Consider the following 24,862-nt stretch of genomic DNA (forward strand, 5'->3'; position numbering starts at 1 on the left):
GAGGAATGAATACAGAATGTATACTGTACTGTAAATTTATGAATTTTAATTATATAACGTTTACATTAGAGGCCCACCTCCGCCTATAGATCTAGTTACTGGCTTACAAATAATAAATGAAATGTATTTACCAGGTTTTCCAATATAACAGAACAATACCAAAGAAATATACAGTACCAACATAAATCCGACAAAAAAATATCTAAAACGACATTACATAGAAATTCCAACAGAAAACATAACTAGACGTGACAAATTACTTACCCCAATATTAAACTCTCCTGTAAAGTAATCCAGGTTTGCTTGAACGAACCAGATATTCGTTAATCCTAATTCATTACTTCTGTCCCTGGCCCGCATCAAAGACTCCTCTTTATTCTCTATCAGAACGATCTGAAGTCAGAGAAGCAAAACGTCTTATGTTATTGTATTACATGAATATGACTGTTCTGTCTATTTCTATTTGTACTGTAAGCAACAGAAATAAATAACATATATAGCCACCATGGTGATAACTGTCATCCACTGCTGGGACGTACTGCGGCAACATCATACAGTAAAGCATGACTAGAACTGTTCACCCCATGGTTCCTTCCTTCACATCAATCTGTGGTTGTCCTTTATGAAGAATGAAGCGGATGGGTTGAGATAAAGCAACTGCTGATATGTTTCTGAATCTCTGGATTCGAGCTATTGCTCCTGAGTTATAATAGAAGTACTGAATTATAAAATTAATTTCCCCACCATAATAAATCCCAATATTACCGAGTAATAGACATTATAAAATACTGTGCTGGAGTTTAGCCCGTAAGTGCTAATTTGGAAACGGCAATGAATGGGGATGGGGATGAAGAATGGTGAAGAGGCAGTGTACAAACTGTATGTCTTGTCCATTTGAATGGGATAGGGATACATATACAGATCTCTATATACTATGGACCTATGTAAACAATGCTACCCCTGTAGCTATGAACCTAAAGATCAATAGTTTATCATATAGCATATTGCACAGCTAGAGGGTATCTACCAGTGAGTTATATAAACAGCGTTGTGATATTCCAGTGAACACTATGAATGACAATGGTTTGTGGCTGGGGAAATGCTACATTTTGTCAGGTTAACTAATTTCCTTAACCCTATCAAGATGCTGTGAATGACCTGAAGAGGGTTGTGCATGTAAAGCTTCCCAGAAATATTGATGAATGGAAACACATTTGTAGGGAGGGATGGTCCAAATTTCCTTCTCAACGTTGTTCAAATCTTATTTGCAGCTACAAGAAACGTTTGGTAAAGGCGATTCCTGCTAAAGGGTTCACTTACTTTTTCTCCCTCCACTGTGTTGTATACTCAATGTGCTCAATAAAAGACATGACCAGTACAACTGTTAGTGTGTTATGTTTAGATTGTGTCGGTCTAGAATTGTGACTTAGGTAACAATCAGACCACATTTTATTAGTAATCAATGAAGAAAACCAGGTAATTCCAAAGGGTTCACTTCGTTTTTCATGCAACTCTATATAAATTATAGAAAGACCTATAGCAAAATATGTTTCATTCATCTTTTAATATGAAAAATAATCTGAATTTATTCAGTTAGAGGCCTGATCTTGGGTCTGAATTACAGGGTTATTCCCAACATAGATATGTATGCCATTTCCACCAGTTATGCCATAAATGTCTCAAAGATGCGGGTCTAAGCGCTGCTCGAGCTGTTTCCGCAACTCACAATGAACATAATGGAAAGAGCCACCAGTCTGGATTGTGGCCGATCCACCAGGCAGAATGGGGGTTGGTTAACTCCTGTTCTCTAAATAAGTGCAGGACCTGCAACTATCATGTGGATATGCCCCTAAATGAAGAATACCACTTTAATTTAGAGGTCTGGATTAATTTAGGGGACTGGTCTGTGGTCTGAATAAATTTTGGGGTCTGGTCTGTTACATAGCTGGAAAAAAGACACAGGTCCATCAAATTCAACTTTTCTCAATCAAATACTTGTCTTTCATTGCTAGATTAAATATAACCCTCAATGCCATTCATGAGTAAATAAACATCTAGGCCTTTTTTAATGATGACATAGTATCTGCCATTACTAGCTCTTGGGGTAGGGCATTCCATAGTTTGACTACTCTAACTGTAAAAAACCCTTTCCTATATTGATGTCTGAAACGCTTTTCATACACACACAATGAATGTCCCCTGGTCCTTTGAAAGAACAAACCATGTGCTAGTTCTTTATATTGACCACACATATATACATGTTAATAAGATCAACTCTAAGGCATCTATTTTCCAAATTAAATAAAGCCCAATTTTCTAGCCTTTCATTGAAAGAGAGACCTCCTATTCCATATAATAATCTAGTCAACCGGCTTTGCACCTTCTCCAGCTCTCATATCCTTTTTACAACGTGGAGCCCAGAACTGAATCCCATATTCAAGATGTGGCTTTATAAGTGACTTAAAGAGGCTCTGTCACCAGTTTATAAGTGCCCCATGTCCTACATAATCTGATCGGCGCTGTAATGTAGATAACAGCAGTGGTTTTTATTTAGAAAAACAATCATTTTTGAGCAAGTTATAAACAATTTTAGATTTATGCTAATTAGTTTCTTAAAGACCAACCGGGCGTGTTTTTACTTTTGACCAAGTGGGTGTTGTAAAGAAGTGTATGACGCTGACCAATCAGTGACCAATCAGCCTCATACACTTCTCATTGTTCCAGCCCAGCATGATCCACAGCACAGTGTGATTGTGCAGTGAAAGAAGCTGGGCTGGAACAATGAGAAGTGTATGACGCCGATTGCTCACTGATTGGTCAGCGTCATATACTTCTTTACAACACCCACTTGGTCAAAAGTAAAAAACACGCCCAGTTGGTCTTTAAGAATCAAATGAGCATAAATCTAAAATTGCTCATAACTTGCTTAAAAATGATCGTTTTTCAAAATAAAAACCACTGCTGTTATCTACATTACAGCGCCGATCAGACTATGTAGGAGAGAGGGCATTTATAATCTGATGACAGAGCCTCTTTAAAGAGAGGTAACATTAAATTTGAATCCCAGGTTTTTATCTCCCTTTTTATACACCCTCAAATCATATTTGCTTTTGCAGCTGCTGCTTGACATTGAGTACTGCTGCTTAACTTACCTGTAACCAGAATACCAAGGTCCGTCTCTTGTTCTGCTATCCCCAGTTTTATTCTATTTAATGTATGGGTGTGGTTTGGGGGTCTGAATTTATTTAGGAGTTTGGTCTGGGGTCTGGCATAAGGATCTAAATTTATTTATTGGACTGGGTTATGAATTAATTTAGTTATGGTCTGGGGTTTGAATTAAGTTAGGGGTCTGGTCTGGACTCTGAATTAATTTAGAAGTCTGGTGGCGGAATTATTTAGGCGTCTGCTCTAGGGTCAGAATTTATTTGTATTGTAATAGAAGCTGGGGATGGGCTGCAGAAGTTTGGGGTCAGAAATGTCTCAGCAGCAAATTTTGCAGTCGACAGGATAAGTCGTCAACGGTCTGGGCCGGATGGAGACGAAAAGAAAAAATAATACTCCAATCAGAGAAGATGTTACCGGTGAGTCACTGGGTTTATAGAAGACCTGTGTGCTCGCCTGACATGCCTGTTTTAGTAAATACTTGTATTGCCCATGAGATAGCACTCCTGGAAATGTATGAATAAGGCCTGGCCTACAAGTAGACTTTTTGTAATGCAACTTATTAATTTTACCTATTGAACTACAGCTGTAGTACCAAGCAACACATTGAGTTGCAAGCAATCTTGTGGACTGCAGCTATCACTCGATCAAGTAGCGCTACATATAGTCTCTAAATAGCCCAGGCCTAACTGAAAACTGGGTATTACTATTTCCCTTGTCAGACCGATACGGTCAGCGATAATTTGACAGTGTCAGACTGTGTAGGGATATTCCCCTTTTACAAATTGAATGGTAACACTCATTTGCCAATTTATTCATACAAGCAGAGCAAGGGCTTATTGTTTGACCATAATTAAACCTGCTTGCAAAGAAAGGTGGTATGGACTATTGACAAAGCGTATGAATATAAACTGTGGCACTCTGTTAATTTTCCGGGTGCTGTAGGTAGGGTTCCCACCCCATCAATACTGTAAAGACAAACTCGAGCACTCCGTTTGAATATGCAATTAAAGGTTAATTCGGAAGTAGGCAACAAATTGAGACTTATAACGTCTCGGCCAATACATCTGGCAGACAGCACCTATCATTGGTATTACATAGCCCCTACTGCAGCGCTACTTTCCACCAGCATTTACACAATTGACGAGCGGCAATAGAGTTTGACAAAGGCCAGATGTATTGGCCTGAAACGTTATAAATCTCTATTTGTTGCATACTTCTGAATAATCCTTTAATTGCATGTTCAAACGGAGTGCTCGAGTTTGTCTTGACAGTATAGACACAGAGTGGCAGGGGAAGGTGGAGTTTGGGGAACAGCCCAGAGTCTATGGTTTACTTAAATGCTGTGTACACCTTCGACAGCTATTTTGTTTTTGTTTTTTTATAAAAATATGAATCAGTGTGTTTGGTGCAACTTTCTAATTCGTTTTAATTAAAATGTATTTAAAGTTAAGGGGGTTTTACACTGGGCGAGTATCAGGCAGACAATGTGTAAACAGGGCAGCGATCAGCAGATGAACGAGCAAGCGCTCGATCATCTGCTGATCGTATCGTTTTAAAAAAGTAAAACATTATTGTTGTCGGCAGCACATCTCCCTGTGTAAACAGGGAGACGTGCTTCCGACATCATAACGTATAGGGACGAGCGATCGGAGTAACGACCGCTCGTCCCCATCCATAGCTCCTTGTGAGAGGAGCAAACGAGCGCCGATCAATGATGTCTTGTTGATCGGCACTCGCTGCATCGGCCGATAATTATCGGCCGGTGTAAAAGGGTCTTTAACTGGTTGCCGACACAGCGGCTGCGGGCGGCAAGTACTTGGCGCATTAGGATGAGCATTCTCGTCCAGTGTGACAGCCGTCGGTGCACGCGATCGAGAGCGGGGCAATAGCTGTAATACACAGCCACGGCCCCGCTCTGACAGCGGAGAGGAGAGAAACCTCTTCTCTCTGCCATTAACCCTTTGAATGCTGCGATGAAAGCTGATCACGGCGTTCAAGGAGAGGGGACTGCACTTTGATCGCGTCACAGAAGATAAATGTGACGCGATCAAAGCCCACAACTTGTATGGCCAGACAGCCCAGGGTCCATTGAAGGACCCCAGGGCTGTTTGAACTTATTTCCTGTTGTTAGGGCATACTGAGGTATGCCCTAACAACTGCCTGTGTACAATCAGTACACAGGCTAATGTACTGTAATATAGATCGATGCCAGTACATTACAGTTACAAAATAAAAATCAAAATGATAATCCTTTATGGGATTAAAAAAAAAAGTTAAAAGGAATGTAAAAAAAATTAATGATAAATAAATAAAAAGTAAAAAAATACACAGAAACACACACATTTTGTTTTATAATAAATAGACTTTTTAAAATATAAGTCCCAAAACATGAAATAATATAGACATATTTGGTATCGCCACGACCCTAACAAGCTGTACAACAAATGTATAACATTATTTATGATGATCGGTGTATGGTGTAAAAAAAAAATATATTAAAACTGCTGCGGAACTGCTTTTTTTCTGCATTTTCGCCAAAATAAAAATTTATAGAAATTAAACGATAATGTATTTGTACCAAAAAATGGTACCTACATAAAGTACAACTCGTCCCGCAAAAAACAAAGTCTCATACAACTACCTCGTACAAAAAATAAAAGAGTTATGAGCATCGGGATGCAAAGAGGGAAATATAAAAAAATTGTTCTGTCCTCAAGGCCAAAATTGGCCCTTTCCTTAAAGAGTTAAAGAAAGTTATGACATCTGGTTTATAGTAATAACTTTGAACACCTACTTCTGCAAAGAAGCAAATCCTTACTATATGCTACAACACCACAGCAATGATTTAATGTCAATTTTAGTAAAATGTGCAGCTACCACCAATTTTATAAGGACTAGGTTAACATCCAAAATAAAACAGCTGGTCTATAACGCTGGATCTCCTCCTATTTCCTTTGTTTTAGCAGTTTATCTAAACTTATTTAATTTTTTTCCTTTTTCCTTTTCTGGCTACCACACAAAGAAACAGCTGTTAAAAAAAAGTTAATAAATAAACAAATTAAACATCCTATAAAATAGAAGAATGCTTTCATGCAAAACCATGTACGTGTGTGATCCGAAGCTCTCTTATATATTGCAGATGCTTACCTGACATGATCGCAGCATATATGCCAAAACAATCCCAACGTGACCCTGTATGAGAAGAAAACACAGTTTGCAAATAGCAAACCAATCAGGTCACTTGAGATGAGAATACATGTGAATGGGAAACCACAATGTTGTAAGTCACCTGCTCTGGATTGTGGGCAATGTAGAGGGAAGTCCCCATATATTGGAATAAGTCTGTGTATAATACAAGGTATCTCCTCCAATACACCACCCAATATAGTTTAGATTATTTAACAACATCCAAGTGACCCATAAACAAAATGATTGATTGTAATGCTTTCTTTCCCCTGTGGTGGCACTTCAAGGTAACTAAACACTTGCTGCTGTGTTCCCTCACAGACTACAGCTGAACATTGTGGGTGCCAGCGGCAAAATATCCTGTTAACTGCTTCTAAGGCCTAATTCACACCACCGTGTTCGGTCCGTGATATACGGACCGCTTGTCGGCCGCATTTCCCGTCACAGGGAGCCGGGCTCCTAGCATCATAGTTATATATGACGCTAGGTATCCCTGACTCCCCGTGGAACTACTGTCCCCTGCTGAAAACATGATTACAGTACGGGACAGTTTTCCTACATGGAGGCAGTAAAAATGTAACAATGCCTTCGTCCTCCATTTCCCCTATATAGCGATGTTTACAGTTTACATGTTTAGCAGTTTTGAGGCTTCAAAACCGAGACTGATGCTTCTAGTAAGTGCTTTACTGTCTTGCTCCAGTGCAGGATTCTCAGCTACCCTGCTTATTACTACTGTATAATGACCTCCATGCTGCTGCTATTTCTGAGTGTGTAAGAAAGATGGGCGACTAGGATCTTTTCTCTGTGTGCTGTGTATGGGAGCCATCATAGCAGCTAATAACCACTACAATTTGCCATTAAGACAACAAAACCCTATTTCCCACTCTACTATTCCAATGAATCTGGATTTATTCTTAGTAATCAGAAACATTTAAAATGATAACCTTTACTAGAAGGCACTTAGCCTCACAGATTTGAACCCCACTTGGGGTCCAATGTTGGCCGTAAAAACGAGCACCAGTCAACGAGACAGCTCATTAATCGGTGCTCATTTGCTCCTTTCACAAGGATCTATGCTCAATAATGTAAGGGGAAGAGTGCTTGTTACTACGATCGCTCGTCCCCATACATTTCTATCATGTTGGCAGCACATCTCTCTGTTTACACAGAGAGATGTGCTGCCGACAACAATAATATTTCTTGCAGCATAAACAATACGATTTGCTCGTTCATCGGTTGATCGTTGCCCTGTTTACACAGGGCAATTGCTCGTGAACGAGCATTTATATGAGAGGTCGTTTTGTCTGATTATTGTCTCGTATAAAAGGGCCCTTAGTGTTTTGTCAACAAGTCACTATATATATATATATATATATATATATATATATATATATAAAAGGCCTATCAATCTCTGCTATCTAGCAGTAGAGGAAGTGTATTCAGTAGCAATCGGTACTTTATACATGTATAGTACATGGAGAGCGACTGCAAATCGCTACCGCGGGCCATGATGGCACATTGGGGGGGGGCACCCCGATTCTTATTATTTAAATGTCACGGTCACGATTTACCGCTGCATTTACGCGGGTGGGCTCAAAGTGATCTTGGATTCTGTCTATTGCAGTGAGGTGTTGGCTGTATAACACAGCCATCACCTGCTAAGTATGGAGCGAGCTCAGCCCGTGTGCCCACTCAATACTTCCCCTACCGGCTGTCACGTACATGTACGTGACATGTCGTTAAGGGGTTAAATAGTTCTGATTGCTAAGATTAAAACCCAGATACATTGGAATAGTAGAGTGGGAAATAGGGTTTTATTGCATTAATGGCAAATCGTAGTGGATATTTATAAAATTTACCTGCTTTTACCACTTACTAGGGCCTTTTTTCTTTTGTTATTTATGCAAGGTGAGAATCATATCAGCTAGTCTCCTGCACCCTTGGAGCTTAGGGGCAAATGACAATTAAAGATAGAGCCTACAGGGGGGGGGGGGGGGGGTAACTGCTAAAAAATGCCATATAAATGGTGAAGATGTAACCCATAGAGATAGAGATGTCTATGCGGAGGTCACTGTATCAGGATCGGCCAATAATAATCCTTATATAACATGCAATGTAACTGGATGATTAAGTGAGAACTAAAAAGACAAAAAGAACCAAAACAGTATATAACACAAGATACATTACCCCTCCACTGCAAAAGTCCACAATTGTGTCTCCTGGTTTTGCCATATTAGTGACGACAGATAAGAGATTATTCAGTTGCTGCTGTTTCCTCAATGCACGGTCACTGGACATTTTACCTAAACAAAATATAAAAATACTATTGAACATTGTGTGGAAGGCATTTTGCTTAGTGCACATTATCCCTGTATTCCTAGTTATTAATGTTTATAGGATTTCCTTGGAGTGCGGTCATATGAGCGGACGTGTGTGTGTGTGTCCATTCTCATTTTTTCTCCGGCCCATGTGTTCCTACGCCGGCGTGGCGCTCTGCTGTTTGCAGCTAGGTTCGGAGCTCCTATAAAAAAAAAAATGTTAAGAAAAATTTCTGTGTGGATTGAGTCCACTGGATTTTGGTCAGATTTTATAACCCAGCAGGAATTTCCCTTGGGACCATATTGTTAAAACTGCTGTGCTATTAAGATAGCAACACAATTCTTTGTGAGAAAAGAAAGAAGGGGCATCTGTTTTTCAATAGGGCTCGGATTTTAATTTATCCAGATTTTACTATGGCTGCAAAAAACCTGAGTTTTTTGGAGGTTAAAAAGAAGCTGACGAGGGCAAATATCCAGTACTTTCCCGTCTTTGATAAAGCTTAAGATTGTTCATGAAGCAATTGTTTTGTTTTTCATGTCAGCAAAAGAAACGGCCCAGTATTTAGATTCTAAGGGCATCTGAAGGAGAAAAAAATGTATTTTTTTTTTTTCTGTCTGGAACGAGTCCACCGGATTTTAATATTGGTCAGACCCTATAGACCAGCGGGAATTTCTCTTGGGCCTAAATTGTTAACATTTTTGTGTTATCACGATAGGGACACGATTCCTTGTGAGAAAGGGAAGAGAAGGTATCTGTACAGGCTCGGGTCTTATTCTTTTCTAGATTTTTCTATGGCTACAAATATAGTTAAGGCTAAAAAAAGAGGTTGATGAGGAAATGCTTAAAGAGGGGTTAAATTACAGCGTGATCTCGCGAGATCACGCTTGCTGTCATTAAGTCCCACACAAACGTTACCGAAGTGTCGGGATTGTGAACAGATATCGCGTCCTGGCTGGAAGCCATGTCTAGTCACTCTCAAGACACTCCAGTAAAGTTAATGTGTGAGTAAGTGACAGCACATCGTGATCTCTCAAGATCACTATGTGCTGAGTAAATGAATGGAGAGAAGTGTATGACACTGATTGGTCAGCATCATACACTTCTCTCCACAATGCCAACTTGGTCAAAAAGTAAAAACACGCCCAGTTGAGCATTAAGAAAGTCATTGGCATAAATATAATAGGTCAAAATTGATCGTTTTTCTAAATAAAAAAACACTGCTGTAATTTACATTACAGCACCGATAACATTATGTAGAAGATAGGGCACTTATAATGTGGTGACAGAGCCTCTTTAAGATTGGTCATGAAGGAACTGTTTTGCTTGTTACACTGGCAAAAGAAGTGGCCTCGTGTTTAGGTTCTAAGGGTATTTGAAGCGCATTTTGTCATTTTCTTATGCATGATAGCTCTTTTGTGAACCTATGTATTTTTCCATCTTGTGGGCCCGTGGGAGGGAGAGGAGGGAGTGTGGGATGTTGATTAGGAGTTTTTCTGATGCACGGAGTGGTTGGTGCATCGGGGAACTATAGGTGGCGAAATGGGGTGGTGTTCAGCTGGGGGGGTGGGCAGAGGGAGGAATTATTTTTTTTTTTTTTTCTCTTCACTTTTTATATCCAAAGGTTATATATAAAGGACAATTATGTTGAAAATAGTGTCATGGCATATTAGGGGGGCCGGTGCAAGCATAAAAAAAATATGCCATCTTTAATTATATGTCTTCAGGAGACCCATCTGGTTAAAGACAAAACTGGTTGTTTTCAGAGAGGCTGGATATCCCAGTCATATCACTCGATTTATACATCCTCCTCAATAGGGGCCCCTATACTAATACATCAGAAGGTAGATGCTCAGATTTATGAAATTTCTATTGATACTGAGGGAAAGTATATTATATTATATGGATGGTTTGATCTGTGTTCTTGAATCGGTTTACATCCCCCGCCCCTCTCTTCAAGTTGATTTTACAATACGTGATCTCTAAATCGAAGTGCCCCTTTTTGATAATAGGTGATTTCAATGAAGTGATAGATGAAACGTTAGACTGTGTCATGCCCATAGCCGCAGGTTGTCAGGCTCACTCACCTTTTGACGGCCGCAGCCATAGATCTGTGAGCGTTGGCCCCCATCTCCTCCTCAGGAGACGCCAGCACTCAGTTCCGTTTCTCTCGGCCGGGTCCCGTAGGGTGCGTGCGCACGCTCGTGCCCGCTCTTAAAGGGCCAAAGCGTGCACCTGAGTTAAAGTACCAAATTAGCCCATGAGCACCCTGGGCTATAAGAAGGGATCTGCCGCTTTCCGCATTGCCTTAGCTTTGTTGTCATTACCCTAGTCTGTCTTTGCAAATGGTCTCCTAAGTGTTTTCCAGTTCCCAGTGTTTCACGTTCCTACTACCTGTAACCTGCATCCAGTGCTATCCTGGTCCAAGTGCCGTATTGAGTTGGAGTCGTGCTGCGCTGAGTACCACGCCTGTCCTGCTACACCACGCCTGGTGCCTGCCTGCTACCTAGTCCCAGCCGAGCCGGTCTTGCTACTGTCTGAGCTACCACAAGTACACCTATACGAACTATACACTGTGACCTGTGTCCTGTTGGAAAGCTGCCATACCGTCAAAGGCGGTGCGGCCCAGTGGGTCCACATACCCAACGTGACAGTAAGCTAGGGCCATGGACCCCGCTGGACAATCCAAGACCATGATGACATCACAAGAGATGCTGGCGGATATACTAGACCTCCGGTCTAAACAGGACCAACTCCTCCAGGCATTGAACATTATTGCACATCAGCTGGATGTGCAAGCTGCCGTTCCTCCTACTAAACCTCCTGGCAGTACAGATCCTCCGACTACACCTCCTGGCAGTGCTGATCCACGATTTTCTTTGCCGCTAGCTCACCGCTATGATGGAGACGCGAAGACCTGCGGTGGATTTTTGAACCAGTGCCAGATCCACTTTAACCTGTATGCAAGGGTATTTTCGACTGATGGTGCAGGGGTTGCTTTCATCATCCCTCTGCTCACTGGCAGGGCCCTTGCATGGGCGAACCCTATCTGGGAAAGACAAAGACCAGAGACCCGTGACTTCCAGGGGTTCCTACGGACATTTCGCACGGTGTTTGAGGAGCCTGGACGTGTCTCGTCTGCAGCCACCTCCTTGCTGAACCTACGCCACTTCCGTTGGCGAGTACGCCATCGCCTTCCGCACCCTGTCGGGAGAATTGTTGTGGAACAATGAGGCCCTGGTGGCTACATTCTGGCAGGGACTGTCTCCTGAAATTAAGGACGAGCTTACGGCCCGAGAGCTTCTGGCCACCCGGATTGATATAAGGATCCGAGAACGGTTCTAAGAGGCTCGCCGGGAGGGAGGACTCCCTAGCCCGGTTCCTACTTTGCAGCAACCCCTGCTGTCCTCATCAGCTGTTCCTCCAAAGGAGTCTTTGAAGATGGACCATCTCAAGCTGTCTACCCTGGAGAGACATCGCAGACGACGCACTTCGGGACTGTCTGTATTGCGGCCTTGGAGGCCATCTTGTGCGGCTGTGCCCCCAAAAGCCCAAGAGCCTAGGGTTGGTTGGAGAGACAACCCTAGGTGAAGAACTTATTTTTTCTAAATTGTCCATTCCAGTGACCATAATGTCCGACGAAAAAACGCACCGTCGCTGCTTATCTGGACTCTGGATCCGCTGCTAACTTCATTCGGAGAGACCTAGTGGATCTTCTCCAGTTGCCCACAACCCCTCTGGAGAGGCCTTTGATGGTTGCTTCTGTGAATGTACTACCTCTGCCAGACCCAGTTGTAGCTGTGACCAAGCCGCTCAGGGTCCAAGTGGGAGCCCTCCATTCCGAGCTCCTCTCGTTCTTTGTCCTGGATAAGGCCGTCAACCCTGTTCTGCTGGGCCTGCCCTGGCTCTGACTCCATGCCCCAGTCCTGGACTGGAATTCTGGAGAGGTTCTCCAGTGGGGTCCCGAGTGTCTCAACCGCTGCCTGGTACAGGTTCATCCGGCTCAGCCTACTCTGCCTCAGTCCTTGGCAGGATTGCCTTGTCATTATTCTGCGTTCTCGGATGTCTTCAGCAAGAAAGAGGCGGAGACGCTGCCCCCACACCGGGCGTATGGCTGTCCTATCGAGCTGATTCCTGGTGCATCCCTTCCCCGTGGTAGGCTATATCCTCTCTCCTTGAAAGAGACTCAGTCCATGTCCGCCTATGTTAAGGAGAACTTGGAGATGGGCTTCATACGGAAGTCTTTCTCCCCGGCAGGAGCTGGGTTCTTCTGTGTCAAGAAAAAGGATGGTTCTCTGCGTCCCTGCATCGACTACCGGGGTCTCAACCAGATCACGGTAAAAAAAATTATATCCATTGCCATTGATTTCTGAACTGTTTGATTGTATATGAGGAGCCAAGATTTTTTCCGAAGCTAGACCTGCGTGAGGCTTACAACCTAATCCGGATTTGCCGGGGTGACGAATGGAAGACGGCATTTAACACCCGTGACGGACATTATGAATATCTAGTAATGCCCTTCGGCCTGTGTAATGCTCCCGCGTTCTTCCAAAATTTCTATAATGACATCTTCCTCTATGTTTGTGTCGTGGTCTATCTTGATGACATCTTGATTTTTTTCTCCAGATCCATCAGAGACATGTCCGTCACGTTTTGCTGCGGTTAAGGGAGAATCGCCTGTATGCCAAGTTAGAGAAGTGCGTGTTTGAGAAAAATGCTCTACCCTTCCTGGGCTACATCATCTCGGATCAAGGCCTCAAGATGGATCCTGAGAAGGTAAAGGCCATCCTGGAATGGCCACGCAGCGCTTCCTGGGATTCGCTAATTTCTACAGACAGTTGATTCCAAACTTCTCCTCACTGACATCTCCTATCACTACCCTCACCAAGAAAGGCATGAACGCCAAGGTGTGGACTCCTGAGGTGGAATTCGCATTTAACAGCCTGAAGAGTGCCTTCACGTCAGCCTCTATCCTCCATCATCCAGATGTATCTCGACAGTTCTCGTTGGAGGTGGACGCCTCCTCTGTCGGTGCTGGTGCACTCCTGTTCCAGAGAGGTTCCAAGGGCAAGACTATGGTATGTGGCTATTACTCTAAACTCTTCTCTTACACAGAACGCAACTACTGGATTAGGGATCAGGAGTTACTGGCCATCAAATTGGCTCTGGAGGAGTGGAGACATCTACTAGAGGGTGCAGTTCATCCCATCTTGATATTCACGGACCACAAGAACCTCACGTATCTTCAAACGGCCCAACAACTGAATCCCAGTCAGGCAAGGTGGTCACTGTTCTTTGTCCGGTTCCAGTTTGAGCTCCACTACCATCCGGCCGACAAGAATGTGAGGGCTGATGCCTTGTCCAGGTCGTTCGAGACAGAGGACACTATGGAGTCTCCACAGAATATCATGAATCCATCCTGTATCATCCCTGTCAACCCTCTGCAAGTTAGAGACATTCACCCGGGGAGGACTTTTGTGCGTCTGTCAGACAGAAGACGAATCCTCCGCTGGGGACACAGTTCCAAACTGGCAGATCAAGCGGGTGCCCGTAAGACCCGAGACCTGATTGCTCGTTAGTTCTGGTGGCCCATGCTGCCCAAAGACATCACAGACTTTGTCTCCTCCTGCAATAAAGTTGCCCACTCCAAACCGGCTGGCCTGCTCCAGCAGCTGCCTGTGCCCGATGCCCCCTGGCAACATATTGCTATGGACTTTTTCACGGACCTGCCTCCCTCTGCTGGATGCAGTACGGTCTGGGTGGTGGTGGACCGATTCTCCAAGATGGCTCATTTTGTTCCACTCACCGGCCTATCTTCTGCTTCCCGACTGGCTGATCTCTTAATCCAACACATCTTCCGTCTGCACAGCTTGCCTCTGCATATTGTGTTGGATCGGGGGGTTCAGTTCACCTCAAAGTTCTGGAGAGCCCTCTGCGGACTCCTCGTGTGAAGTTGGACTTTTCCTCAGCCTACCATCCCCAGTCCACTGGTCAAGTCGAGAGAATAAATGAGATTATGGAGAACTATCTACGACACTTTATCTCCAGGCAGCATGATGACTGGGTGCAGCCGCTTCCTTGGGCTGAGCAAGAAAGCATGAAAAGAAAGGCAGACACAAGAAGACGAGAGCCTCCCCAGTTTCTTCCAGGCACTAAGGTCTGGCTGTCCTCTAAGAATATCCGCCTGAGGGTGCCATCGTACAAGTTTGCTCCCAGGTTCCTCGGACCCTTCGAGATTTTGCAACAAATCAACGCTGTCTCCTACAAGCTTCGACTGCCTCGTACCCTCAAGATCCCCAACTCCTTCCGTGTCTCCCTTCTGAAACCTGTGGTCCTGAACCGCTACTCCAAGATTCCTAGTCCTGGAGTGGCTCCTGGCGGTTCATCAGATACGGTACGGCCCAATGGGTCCAAATACCCAACGTGACAGACTGTTTTAGGAAAATCTAATAACAACACAGAGGTTGGCAGCTAAATTAGCAGGGTTAACATCTGAGCTTGACTGGTTTGATATTTAATGGATGAGGAATCCATATGCTAAGAAATTTTCATGCTATTCTAGTTCCAGGATTGTGATGTCGAGAATTGATATAACCTTTACAAATGAATTCATTCTGAAGTACATAAATAAGGTGTCTTATGAATCACGAGGGATCTCAGATCATGCTCCTCTTATGGTGGAGTTGACCTGAGACAGGGATCGGCTAATAAGGACTATAAGATCTTTCCTTCGGTTCTGATGAAAATACAACTTCAGAAAATAGATAGTGAACTATTAAGTATTCTTGGCAGCCAACTCCGGTTTTCCGGATTTGGGATTGTATGGGCCACCCTAAACACATATACTAGGGGTATTATCTTTTTAAAATCAAAAGATTATTAAAGCGGCTAAGAATAAGCAGAGTGATATAATTAAAAAATAACTGGCTGAAGAGGAAAAATTATTTATAGAAAATCCCTCAGAGGCGGTTGAAACCCAATGGGAATATATACAAATGAAGTATGATAATCTATTGATGGAAGAAGCACAATGTGACTTTTTAAAGTTGCAAACAACATTATTTTGAAGCTAATAAAACTAGTAAATTTTTAGCTCATATTGTAAATAACCAACAATCCCCCAAGTACATCACTTCTATTAATATAATAGAGGGCAACTTTTACATGAGATACATCAAATCGTACAGGAATTTAAGGGATACTATCAAGACCTATACTGCTCAAGATGTCAAGTTGCTGGCCAAAGTTTTGGCCAACAGATGATAAACGTAATGAACACCCTGGAGTTTTATGGCAAATAATGTTCGCCGTGTTTTCTCTAATTTCCAGTTGATGAAAATGTATGCTATGGGTGGGGCTATCCTCTCAGTTGATGTGATGAAAGCCTTCGATACATTAGAGTGGCATTTTCTTTTTCAGGTACTGGGCCATTTTGGTATAGGGAAAAAATTTATAGATTGGATCAAACTATTATATAGACCAATGGCTAGATTAAGTCTGAATGGACATAAATCACCTTACTTTAACCTGGAAAGAGGGGTGCGACAGGGCTGTCCCCTCTCTCCTCTCTTATTTACTCTGGTAATCGAGAACTTGGCTATGAAGATCAGGACAGCTGAGAATATAGAGAGTTTTCAATTTGGGACTAAGGTCAATAAGATTTCGCTATATGCAGACGATGTTCTTCTGTTTACTGGTAATCTAGCCTCGGTGGATCATGTAGTCCGCTTATATCAAGACTTCAGGAATTTAGCCGGTCTCCAAATTAATTCGAATAAAACAAGTCTGCTAAAAATCTCAGCTGAGGTAAATGCCAACACGGATTCCTCCTTGAATCTAGTTGAGGTATTTCAATACCTAGGGGTGAAATTCTCTATAAAGTCAGAATATTATATTACATTAAATATAATTCCTCTCTTTGTATATCTGAGAAGTAAAGTTAGAGTATGGAATAAATTACCCTTGACTATAGCAGCTAGAATAGCATTGGTAAAAATGATCTTTTTGCCCAAAGTATTAAATTTCGTTACTAATTGCCCGATCTGGCTTCTGGATAAAAAATTTAAAACACTGGAAGCTATTGTTAATAACTTAATTTGGAGGGGGAAAAAAACCGCATTAAGTATTCTGCCTTTACTAAATTAGTAAGCAAAGGGGGCTTTGCCCTTCCAAATTGGAGAAAATAATTTTTGGCTTCACAATTCCAGTATTTACGGGACTGGGAGAGGTTAGGTGCCAATAATTCTCTGGTGGCGACACTAGGTGACAATTGGATTAGAATGTTTGTACTACTAAAGGCTGGAGTTTTGATGTCTTCAGAATTGGGATTAGGGTGTGTGTATGAAAAATCAAAAAAAGGGTCTGGAATGCGGTTAAGGCTATTGAAAAGATAAAAATGGAAGTTACCCCGCTATGAGGCAACAAGGATATTACCGAGTTTGCCGGTCTTCCAGACTCCCAATTTTGGCAAAAGTACCATATCACTAGAGTGTCACACTTATTTGATAATGCACAATTAAAACGTTTTACCCAATTGCAGAGACTGTATAAGGTCCCTGATTACGGGCTCTTTAGATACTTTCAAATAAAACACTCCTTTTCGGCCATTAACCCCTTCCCGACATTTGTCGTAAGTATACGTCATGGAAAGCCAGTGCTTCCTGCAAAAGGTCGTATACTTACAACAAATGTTTGGCACAGGCTCAGAAGCTGAGTCGGTGCCATAATCGCCGGATCTCAGCTGTATCTGACAGCTGACATCCGGCTGTAATGGCGGGGACCGAAATTAGCTTAGATCCCCGCCATTAACCCCTTAAGTGCAGCGCTCAAACGCGACTGCTGCACTTAAGGTGTTTGCAGCTCATCGGAACCCCAGCAATGAAATTGCCGGGGGTTCCGGTGGCTGAAATGGCAACCGGAGACCTAATACTGGCCTCCCGGACTGCCTAGCACCGAAGCCGGTCAAGATCCGCCCAGCGGCGGAGCCTGATCGGCTACCGTAGCCGCCGGAAAGATGGCGCCGGCTCAGGAGCTGATCTGGCGTCATCAGCGGTGGAAGTCAGCTGTATATTACAGCTGACATCCACCTGTAACGGCAGGAACCGGAGCTAGCTCCGATCCCTGCCATTAACCCCTTCGATGCAGCAATCGAAAGCGATTGCTGCATCGTAGCGGTTACTAGCAGATCGCCAGCCCTGACAGGCAATCAGGACTGGCGACTGCTGCTATGGCAACAGGAGACACAATGGTCCCCTGCTCTGCCATTACGGAAGCCGATTTAGGCCTCGCCGGGAGGAGAAGCCTAATCGGCTTGCTGTCAGTCAATGACTGACAGATCTAATACATTGCACTACGTAGGTAGTGCAATGTATTAGAAAAAAAAAAAATCTGACCATTGGACCTTCAAGTCTCCTAGTGGGACTTGAGAAAAAGTGTAAAAAAAGTATAAAAAAGTGCAAAAAATAAAAGTTTGAAAACAATAAAAGTTTCAAGTAATAAAATAAAACACAATCCCCCTTTTACCCTTATCAAGTCATTTATTATTGAAAAATAATAATAAACCATACGTATTTGGTATCGCCGCGACTGTAACGATGTGAGGTATCAAAATATTATATTATTTATTGAACGCGGTGAACAGCGTAAAAAAAAAACTTAAACTTTACCAGAGTTTCTGTTTTTTGGTCACCTTGCCCTACAAATATTGGAATAAAAAGTGATTAAAAAGTCGCACGTATCCAAAATTGGTACCTATAAAAACTATAGCTCGTCCCGCGAAAAAACAAGCCCTCATACAGCTCCGTCGACAAAAAAAAATTGAAAAGTTATGGTTCTAACTTGGCGACAGAATAAATACATTCTTTTTACAAAAGTAATTTTATTTAGCAAAAAGTTGTAAAACATAAAAAAGTGCTATAAATTAGGTATCGCCGGAATCGTACTGACCCGCAGAATAAAGACAACATGTAATTTAACGCATGGTGAACGCTGTATAAAAAAAACTAAAAAAGCTGTGCCAGAATTACGTTTTTTTTGTTTACCTGGCCTCCCAAAAAAATAGGATAAAAGGTGATCAAAAAGTTGCATGTACGCCAAAATGGTACCAATAATAACTACAGCTCGTCCCACAACAAACCAGCCCTCATACCACTACGTCTATGAAAAATAAAATTAGTTATGGCTCCAATAAGTCAGGAAATAAAAAAATATGCAGTTGTGCAGGTCCGAAGGGAACATTTCTTCTGTTTCAAGAGGCGATTTATCAAGGACCTAAAATTAGGGAACCAGGAAGGGGAGAGCCCAAACATATCCGCTGGAAGCGACGGTGCCCGTATTATACTAGGACAACACTTCCCAGCAAAATTCCCCAAACTGCAAAGGTGCGGAGTGTGGACCAAAAGGGGGATAAGAAAGGACGCCATTTATCAGTGCGACACCAGCCTGTGCAGAAAGGATTGCTTCACAGCATAACACACATCTATGGATTATTTTATTATTTTTTTACCCCATTATTATACCACCTGACTATGCCCCTTATATACTCCGCCCGGCTTACATGTACCCCCACATTATAAATGGAAACACCAGCAATACTCCAAAATCCGCTCTCCAAAAGGCAAATGGTGCTCCCTCTGCTCTGAACCCTACAGCGTGCCCAAACAGCAGTTTCCTTCCACATATATGGCATCGTCATACCCGGGAGAACCCTTTTAACAATTTTTGGGGTGTGTGTCTCCAGCGTCATAAGCTGGGCATGACTTATTTGCCACTGAATGGCATATCTAGGGAAAAATATAAATTTAGAATTTGCACTATCCGCAGTGCAATCATTTATGGAAAAGACCTGTGGGGTGAAAATGCTCACTACACCCCTTAATAAATGCCTTGAGGGGTGCAGTTTCCATAATGGGGGTCACTTCTCAGGAGTTTCTTTTTATTATTTCACATCTGAGCCTCTGCAGTTGTGAACCAATACTTTGTAAATCGCCAAATTAGGCCTCAATTTGACATGGTACGCTTTCACTCCTGAGCCTGGTCGTATGTCCAGGCAAAAGATTAGTGCCCCATGTAGGGTGTTACTAAAACCAGGAAACCCAGTATAATCATTAGAGAGCTGTCTTGTTATGGTGGCACAAGCTGGGCACCACATATTGGCATATATATGGAAAAAATCCCATTTTCACTCTGCAACATCGAGTGCACACTAATTTCTACAAAACACCTGCAGGCTTAAAATGCTTACTACACCCCTAGGTAAATGAATTGAGGGGTGTAGTTTCCAAAATTGGGTCACTTCTGGGGTGTTTCCACTGTTTTGGGCCCACAGGCGCCCAGAAATCAATCCAGCAACATCTGAACTCCAAATGGTCGGTCCTTCCCTTCTGAGCCCTGCCGTTTGCCCAAACAGCAGTTTATGACCACATATGGGGTATTGCCGTACTCGGGAGAAATTGCGTTACAAATGTTGGGTTCTTTTTTTCCTTTATTTGTTTAGAAAATGAAAAAATTTGCGCTAAAGCTACGTCTTATTGAAGAAAAAGGATTGTTGTTAAGGATCTGCCAGGCACAGCTTCTGTATCCACGCCCATAGGTAATCAGTCTGCACCTGCTTCTATGTCTGTGAGACTGACTCCATCTTCCACCACTCAGGATGGCAGGCTTAGGAGTGGGAGAGCCTATCACAGCCTGGCCAGACGGAGCTAGCTCCCGCCCTCTGTCTATTTATACCTGCCTTTCCTGTTCCTCCTTGCTTGTGATTCTTGTTTTGCTTCCTGGCCCTGCTGCAGCTTCTTTAACCATTTGACCCTGCTTCATATCGACCCTGGCTTACTGACTACTCTCCTGCTCTGCGTTTGGTACCTCGTACACTCCTGGTTTGACTCGGCTTGTTTACTACTCTCCTGCTCTGCGTTTGGTACCTCGTACACTCCTGGTTTGACTCGGCTCGTTCACCACTCTTGTTGCTCACGGTGTTGCCGTGGGCAACTGCCCCTTTTCCCTTGCTTCTGTGTACCCTTGTCTGTTTGTCTGTCGGGCACTTATTGAGCGTAGGGACCGTCGCCCAGTTGTACCCCGTCGCCTAGGGCGGGTCGTTGCAAGTAGGCAGGGACTGAGTGGCGGGTAGATTAGGGCTCACTTGTCTGTTTCCTTACCCCCATCATTACAATTGTTTTTATTTTCACTGCCCAATTCTAATAAATTCTATGAAACATCTGTGGGGTCAAAACGCTCACTACACCCCTAGATGAATTCCTCAAGAGGTGTAGTTTCCTAAATGGAGTCACTTTTTGGGCGTTTTCATTGTTTTGTCCCCTCAGGGGCTTTGCAAATGTGACCTGGCCTCCGCAAACTATTTCTGCTAAATGTGTTCTCCAAAAGCCAAATAGTGCTCTTTCCCTTCTAAGCCCCGCTGTGTGTTCAAACAGCCGGTTATTACCACATGTGGGGTATTGTTTTACTCGGGAGAAATTGCTTTGCAAATTTTACGATGCTTTTTCTCCTTCAATCCTTGTGGAAATGAGAAAAAACCTAAATTTTCTTTGAAAAAATTTAGATTGTCATTTTCAGGGCCTACTTCCAATAATTTATGCAAAAAACCTGTGGGGTCAAAATGCTCACTATACCCCTAGATAATTTCCTCAATGGGTGTAGTTTCCAAAATGGGGTCACTTGTGGGGGGTTTCCACTGTTTTGTCCCCTCAGGGGCTTTGTAAATGTGACATGGCCTCCGCAAACTATTCCTGCTAAATTTGAGCTCCAAAAGCCAAATAGCGCTCTTTCCCTTCTAAGCCCCGCTGTGTGTCCACACAGCCGTTTATTACCACATGTGGGGTATTGTTTTACTTGGGAGAAATTGCTTTACAAATTTTGCGGTGCTTTTTCTCCTTTAGTCCTTGTGGAAATTAGATAAAAGATCGCTAAACCTACATTTTCTTTGAAAAAATGTAGATTTTAATTTTTACGGCCTAATTCCAATAATTTCTGTAAAAAACCTGTGCGGTCAAAATGCTCACTATACCCCTAGATAATTTCCTTGAGGTGTGTAGTTTCCCAGATGGGGTCACTTTTGGGGGATTTTCACTGTTTTGGCAACGCAAGAGCCCTTCAAACCTGACATGGTGCCTAAAATATATTCGAACAAAAATAAGGCCCCAAAATCCACTAGGTACTCCTTTGCTTCTGAGGCCGGTGCTTCAGTCCAGTAGCACACTACGGCCACATGTGGGATATTTCCTAAAACTGCAGAAACTGGGCATCATACTTGTTGCATTTCTCTGGTAAAACCTTCTGTGTTATAAAAAATATTGTATTAAAAAAAAAATATGAAATTTGTAAATTTCACCTCTACTTTGCTTTAATTCCTGTGAAATGTGTAAAGGGTTAAGACATTTTCTAAATGCTGTTTTGAATACTTTGAGGGGTGAAGTTTTTAAAATGGGGTGACTTTTTGGGGGTTTCTAATATATAAGGCCCTCAAAGCCACTTCACAACTGAACTGGCCTCTGTGAAAATAGCCTTTTGAAATTTTCTTGAAAATGTGAGAAATTGCTGCTAAAGTTCTAAACCTTGTGATGTCATAGAAAAATAAAAGGATGTTCAAAAAACTATGCCAATCTAAAGTAGACACATGGGGATGTTAATTATCAACAATTTTGTGTGGTATAACTGCCTGTCTTACAAGCAGATACATTTAAATTGAGAAAAATTCTAATTTTTGCAATTTTTCGCTAAATTTTGGTGTTTTTCACAATTAACCCTTTCAAGACCGAGCTCATTTTGACCTTCATGACCAGCCCCATTTTCTCAAATCTGACATGTGTCTCTTTATGTGGTAATAACTCCGGAATGCTTTTGCCTATCCAAGCGATTCTGAGATTGTTTTCTCGTGACATATTGTACTTTATGTTAGTGGAAAAATGTGGTCAATAAATTCATTGCTTATTTGTGAAAAACACCAAAATTTTGAGAAAATTTGCAAAAATTATGATTTTTCTAATTTTAAATGTATCTGCTTGTAAAACAGATAGTAATACCACACAAAATAGTTACTATTTCACATATTCCATATGTCTACTTTATATTTGCATAGTTTTTTGAACATTATTTTATTTTTCTAGGACGTTACAACGTTTAGAACTTTAGCAGCAATTTCTCACATTTTCAAGAAAATTTCAAAAGGCTATTTTTACAGGGACCAGTTCAGTTCTGAAGTGGCTTTGAGGGCCTTATGTACTAGATAGACCCCATAAATCACCCCAATTTAAAAACTGCACCCCTCAAAGTATTCAAAATAGCATTCAGAAAGTTTCTTAACCCATTAGACGCTTCACAGGAATTAAAGCAAAGTAGAGTTGAAATTTACAAATTTAATTTTTTTTGCTGAAATTCATTTGTAATAAAAAAAATTCTGTAACACAGAAGGTTTTACCCGAGAAATGCAACTCAATATTTATTGCCCAGATTCTGCAGTTTTTAGAAATATCCCACATGTGGCTCTAGTGTGATAATGGACTGAACCACAGGCCTCAGAAGCAAAGGAGCACTTAGTGGATTTTGGGGCCTCCTTTTTTTAGAATATATTTTAGGCACCATGTCAGGTTTGAAGAGGTCTTGTGGTGCCAAAACAGTGGAAATCCCCCAAAAGTGACACGGTTTTGGAAACTACACACCTCAAGGAATTTATCTAGGGGTATAGTTAGCATCTTGACCCCACAGGTATTTTGCTATATTTATTGGAGTTTGTCTGTGAAAGTGAAAATCTACTTTTTTTCTGAAAAAATATAAAAAAAAATTATATTTGCAAGGAATAAAGATTAAAAAGCACCCCAGAACTTGTAAAGCTACTTCTCCCGATTACGCCAATACCCCATATGTGGTACTAAACTGCTGTTTGGACCCACGGCAGAGCTCAGAAGGGAAGGAGCGCCATTTGGATTTTGAAGCGCAGATTTTGCTGGATTGTTTTTCAGTTCCATGTCGCGTTTGCAACGCCCTGGAGTAAGCAAAACAGTGGAATCCCCCCAAAACTGACCCCATTTTGAAGACTACACCCCTCAAGGAATTGTTCTAGGGGTATAGTTAGCATTTTGACCCCACAGTTTTTTTGCTGAATTTAGTGGAATTAGGCCGTGAAAATGAAAATCTACTTTTTTCTGAAAAAACATAGAAATGTTTAATTTTTACAATGAATAAAGGAGAAAAATTACCCCAAAATTTGTAAAGCAATTTGTCCTGATTACAGCAATACGCCATATGTGGTAATAAACTGCTGTTTGGACCCTTGGCAGGACTCAGGAGGGAAGGAACAATATTTGGCTTTTGGAGCTCAAATTTAGCTGGAACGGTTTTCGGGGGTCATGTCGCATATGCAAAACCCCTGAGGTACCAAAATAGTGGAAACCTCCCAAAAGTCCCTTTAGGGGACTGGAACGAGCGATTATTAGGTCGCTGGTACAATACACTGCAATACTAATGTATTGCAGTATAATTTCATTTTACAGGCTCCTGTAACAGCGCGATCGCTGTTCCTGTCCGTTAGTCCCGGGTGTCAGCTGTAATACACAGTGGACACCTGCAGAATATGGAGCGTGCACAGTGCATGAGCCCGCTCCATAAATAACTCCTCGCACCACGACATGCTATTAAGTCGTGGTGCGCCAAGGCGTTAATGTGCAGCGGATGGAGCAAAGTGAAAATTAAAATTTTCCACTGATATGCCAATTTAATGCACAATATATTGTGCCCAGTTTGTGCCACTGAAGACAAATACCTCATACAATGTTGAGCGGGTTCTCCCGGATATAAAATGTCATATATGTGGACGTAAGTTGGTGTTTGGACACGCTGTGGGGCTCAGAAGGGAGGGAACACCATTTGGCTTTTGGAGCGCAGATTTTGCTTGGTAACTGTTCTGTTTGGGGTTTTGCTGGTATTTCAGTTTATGATGTGGGGGTATATGTAAGCTGTGCGGGGTACATCAGGGCATAATAAGATGGTATAATAATGGGGTACATAAATAATAATTTGCAGATATGTGGCCGGTGTCGCACTGATAAATGGCGCCCGATCTTATCCGCTTTTGGAACACTCTGCACATTTTGCATCGCCATATTCTGAGAGCCAGAACTTTTTTATTTTTTCTCCAACGGAGCTGTGTGAGGGCTTATTTGTTGCGGGACAATCTGTACTTTTCATT

General features: G+C 42.3%; 1 protein-coding gene across 2 annotated transcripts in view; it reads right to left on the reverse strand.

Moving 5' to 3' along the window:
* Positions 1-24,862, reverse strand: part of GSTCD (glutathione S-transferase C-terminal domain containing) — a 149,969-nt gene that overhangs the window by 14,466 nt on the left and 110,641 nt on the right. For both annotated transcript variants that reach the window (XR_012883029.1, XM_075860600.1), the window contains exons 6-8: positions 8,539-8,654; positions 6,313-6,357; positions 265-393 (exon numbers count right to left, since the gene is read on the reverse strand). Coding sequence is in view for 1 of the 2 variants with exons in the window: in XM_075860600.1 (XP_075716715.1) it covers positions 265-393; positions 6,313-6,357; positions 8,539-8,654 (290 nt within the window). In the remaining variant the exon portion in view is untranslated. The remainder of the gene's footprint in view (positions 1-264; positions 394-6,312; positions 6,358-8,538; positions 8,655-24,862) is intronic.

The sequence above is a fragment of the Rhinoderma darwinii genome, chromosome 1 (assembly GCF_050947455.1).
Source record: "Rhinoderma darwinii isolate aRhiDar2 chromosome 1, aRhiDar2.hap1, whole genome shotgun sequence".
Lineage (NCBI taxonomy): Eukaryota > Metazoa > Chordata > Amphibia > Anura > Rhinodermatidae > Rhinoderma > Rhinoderma darwinii.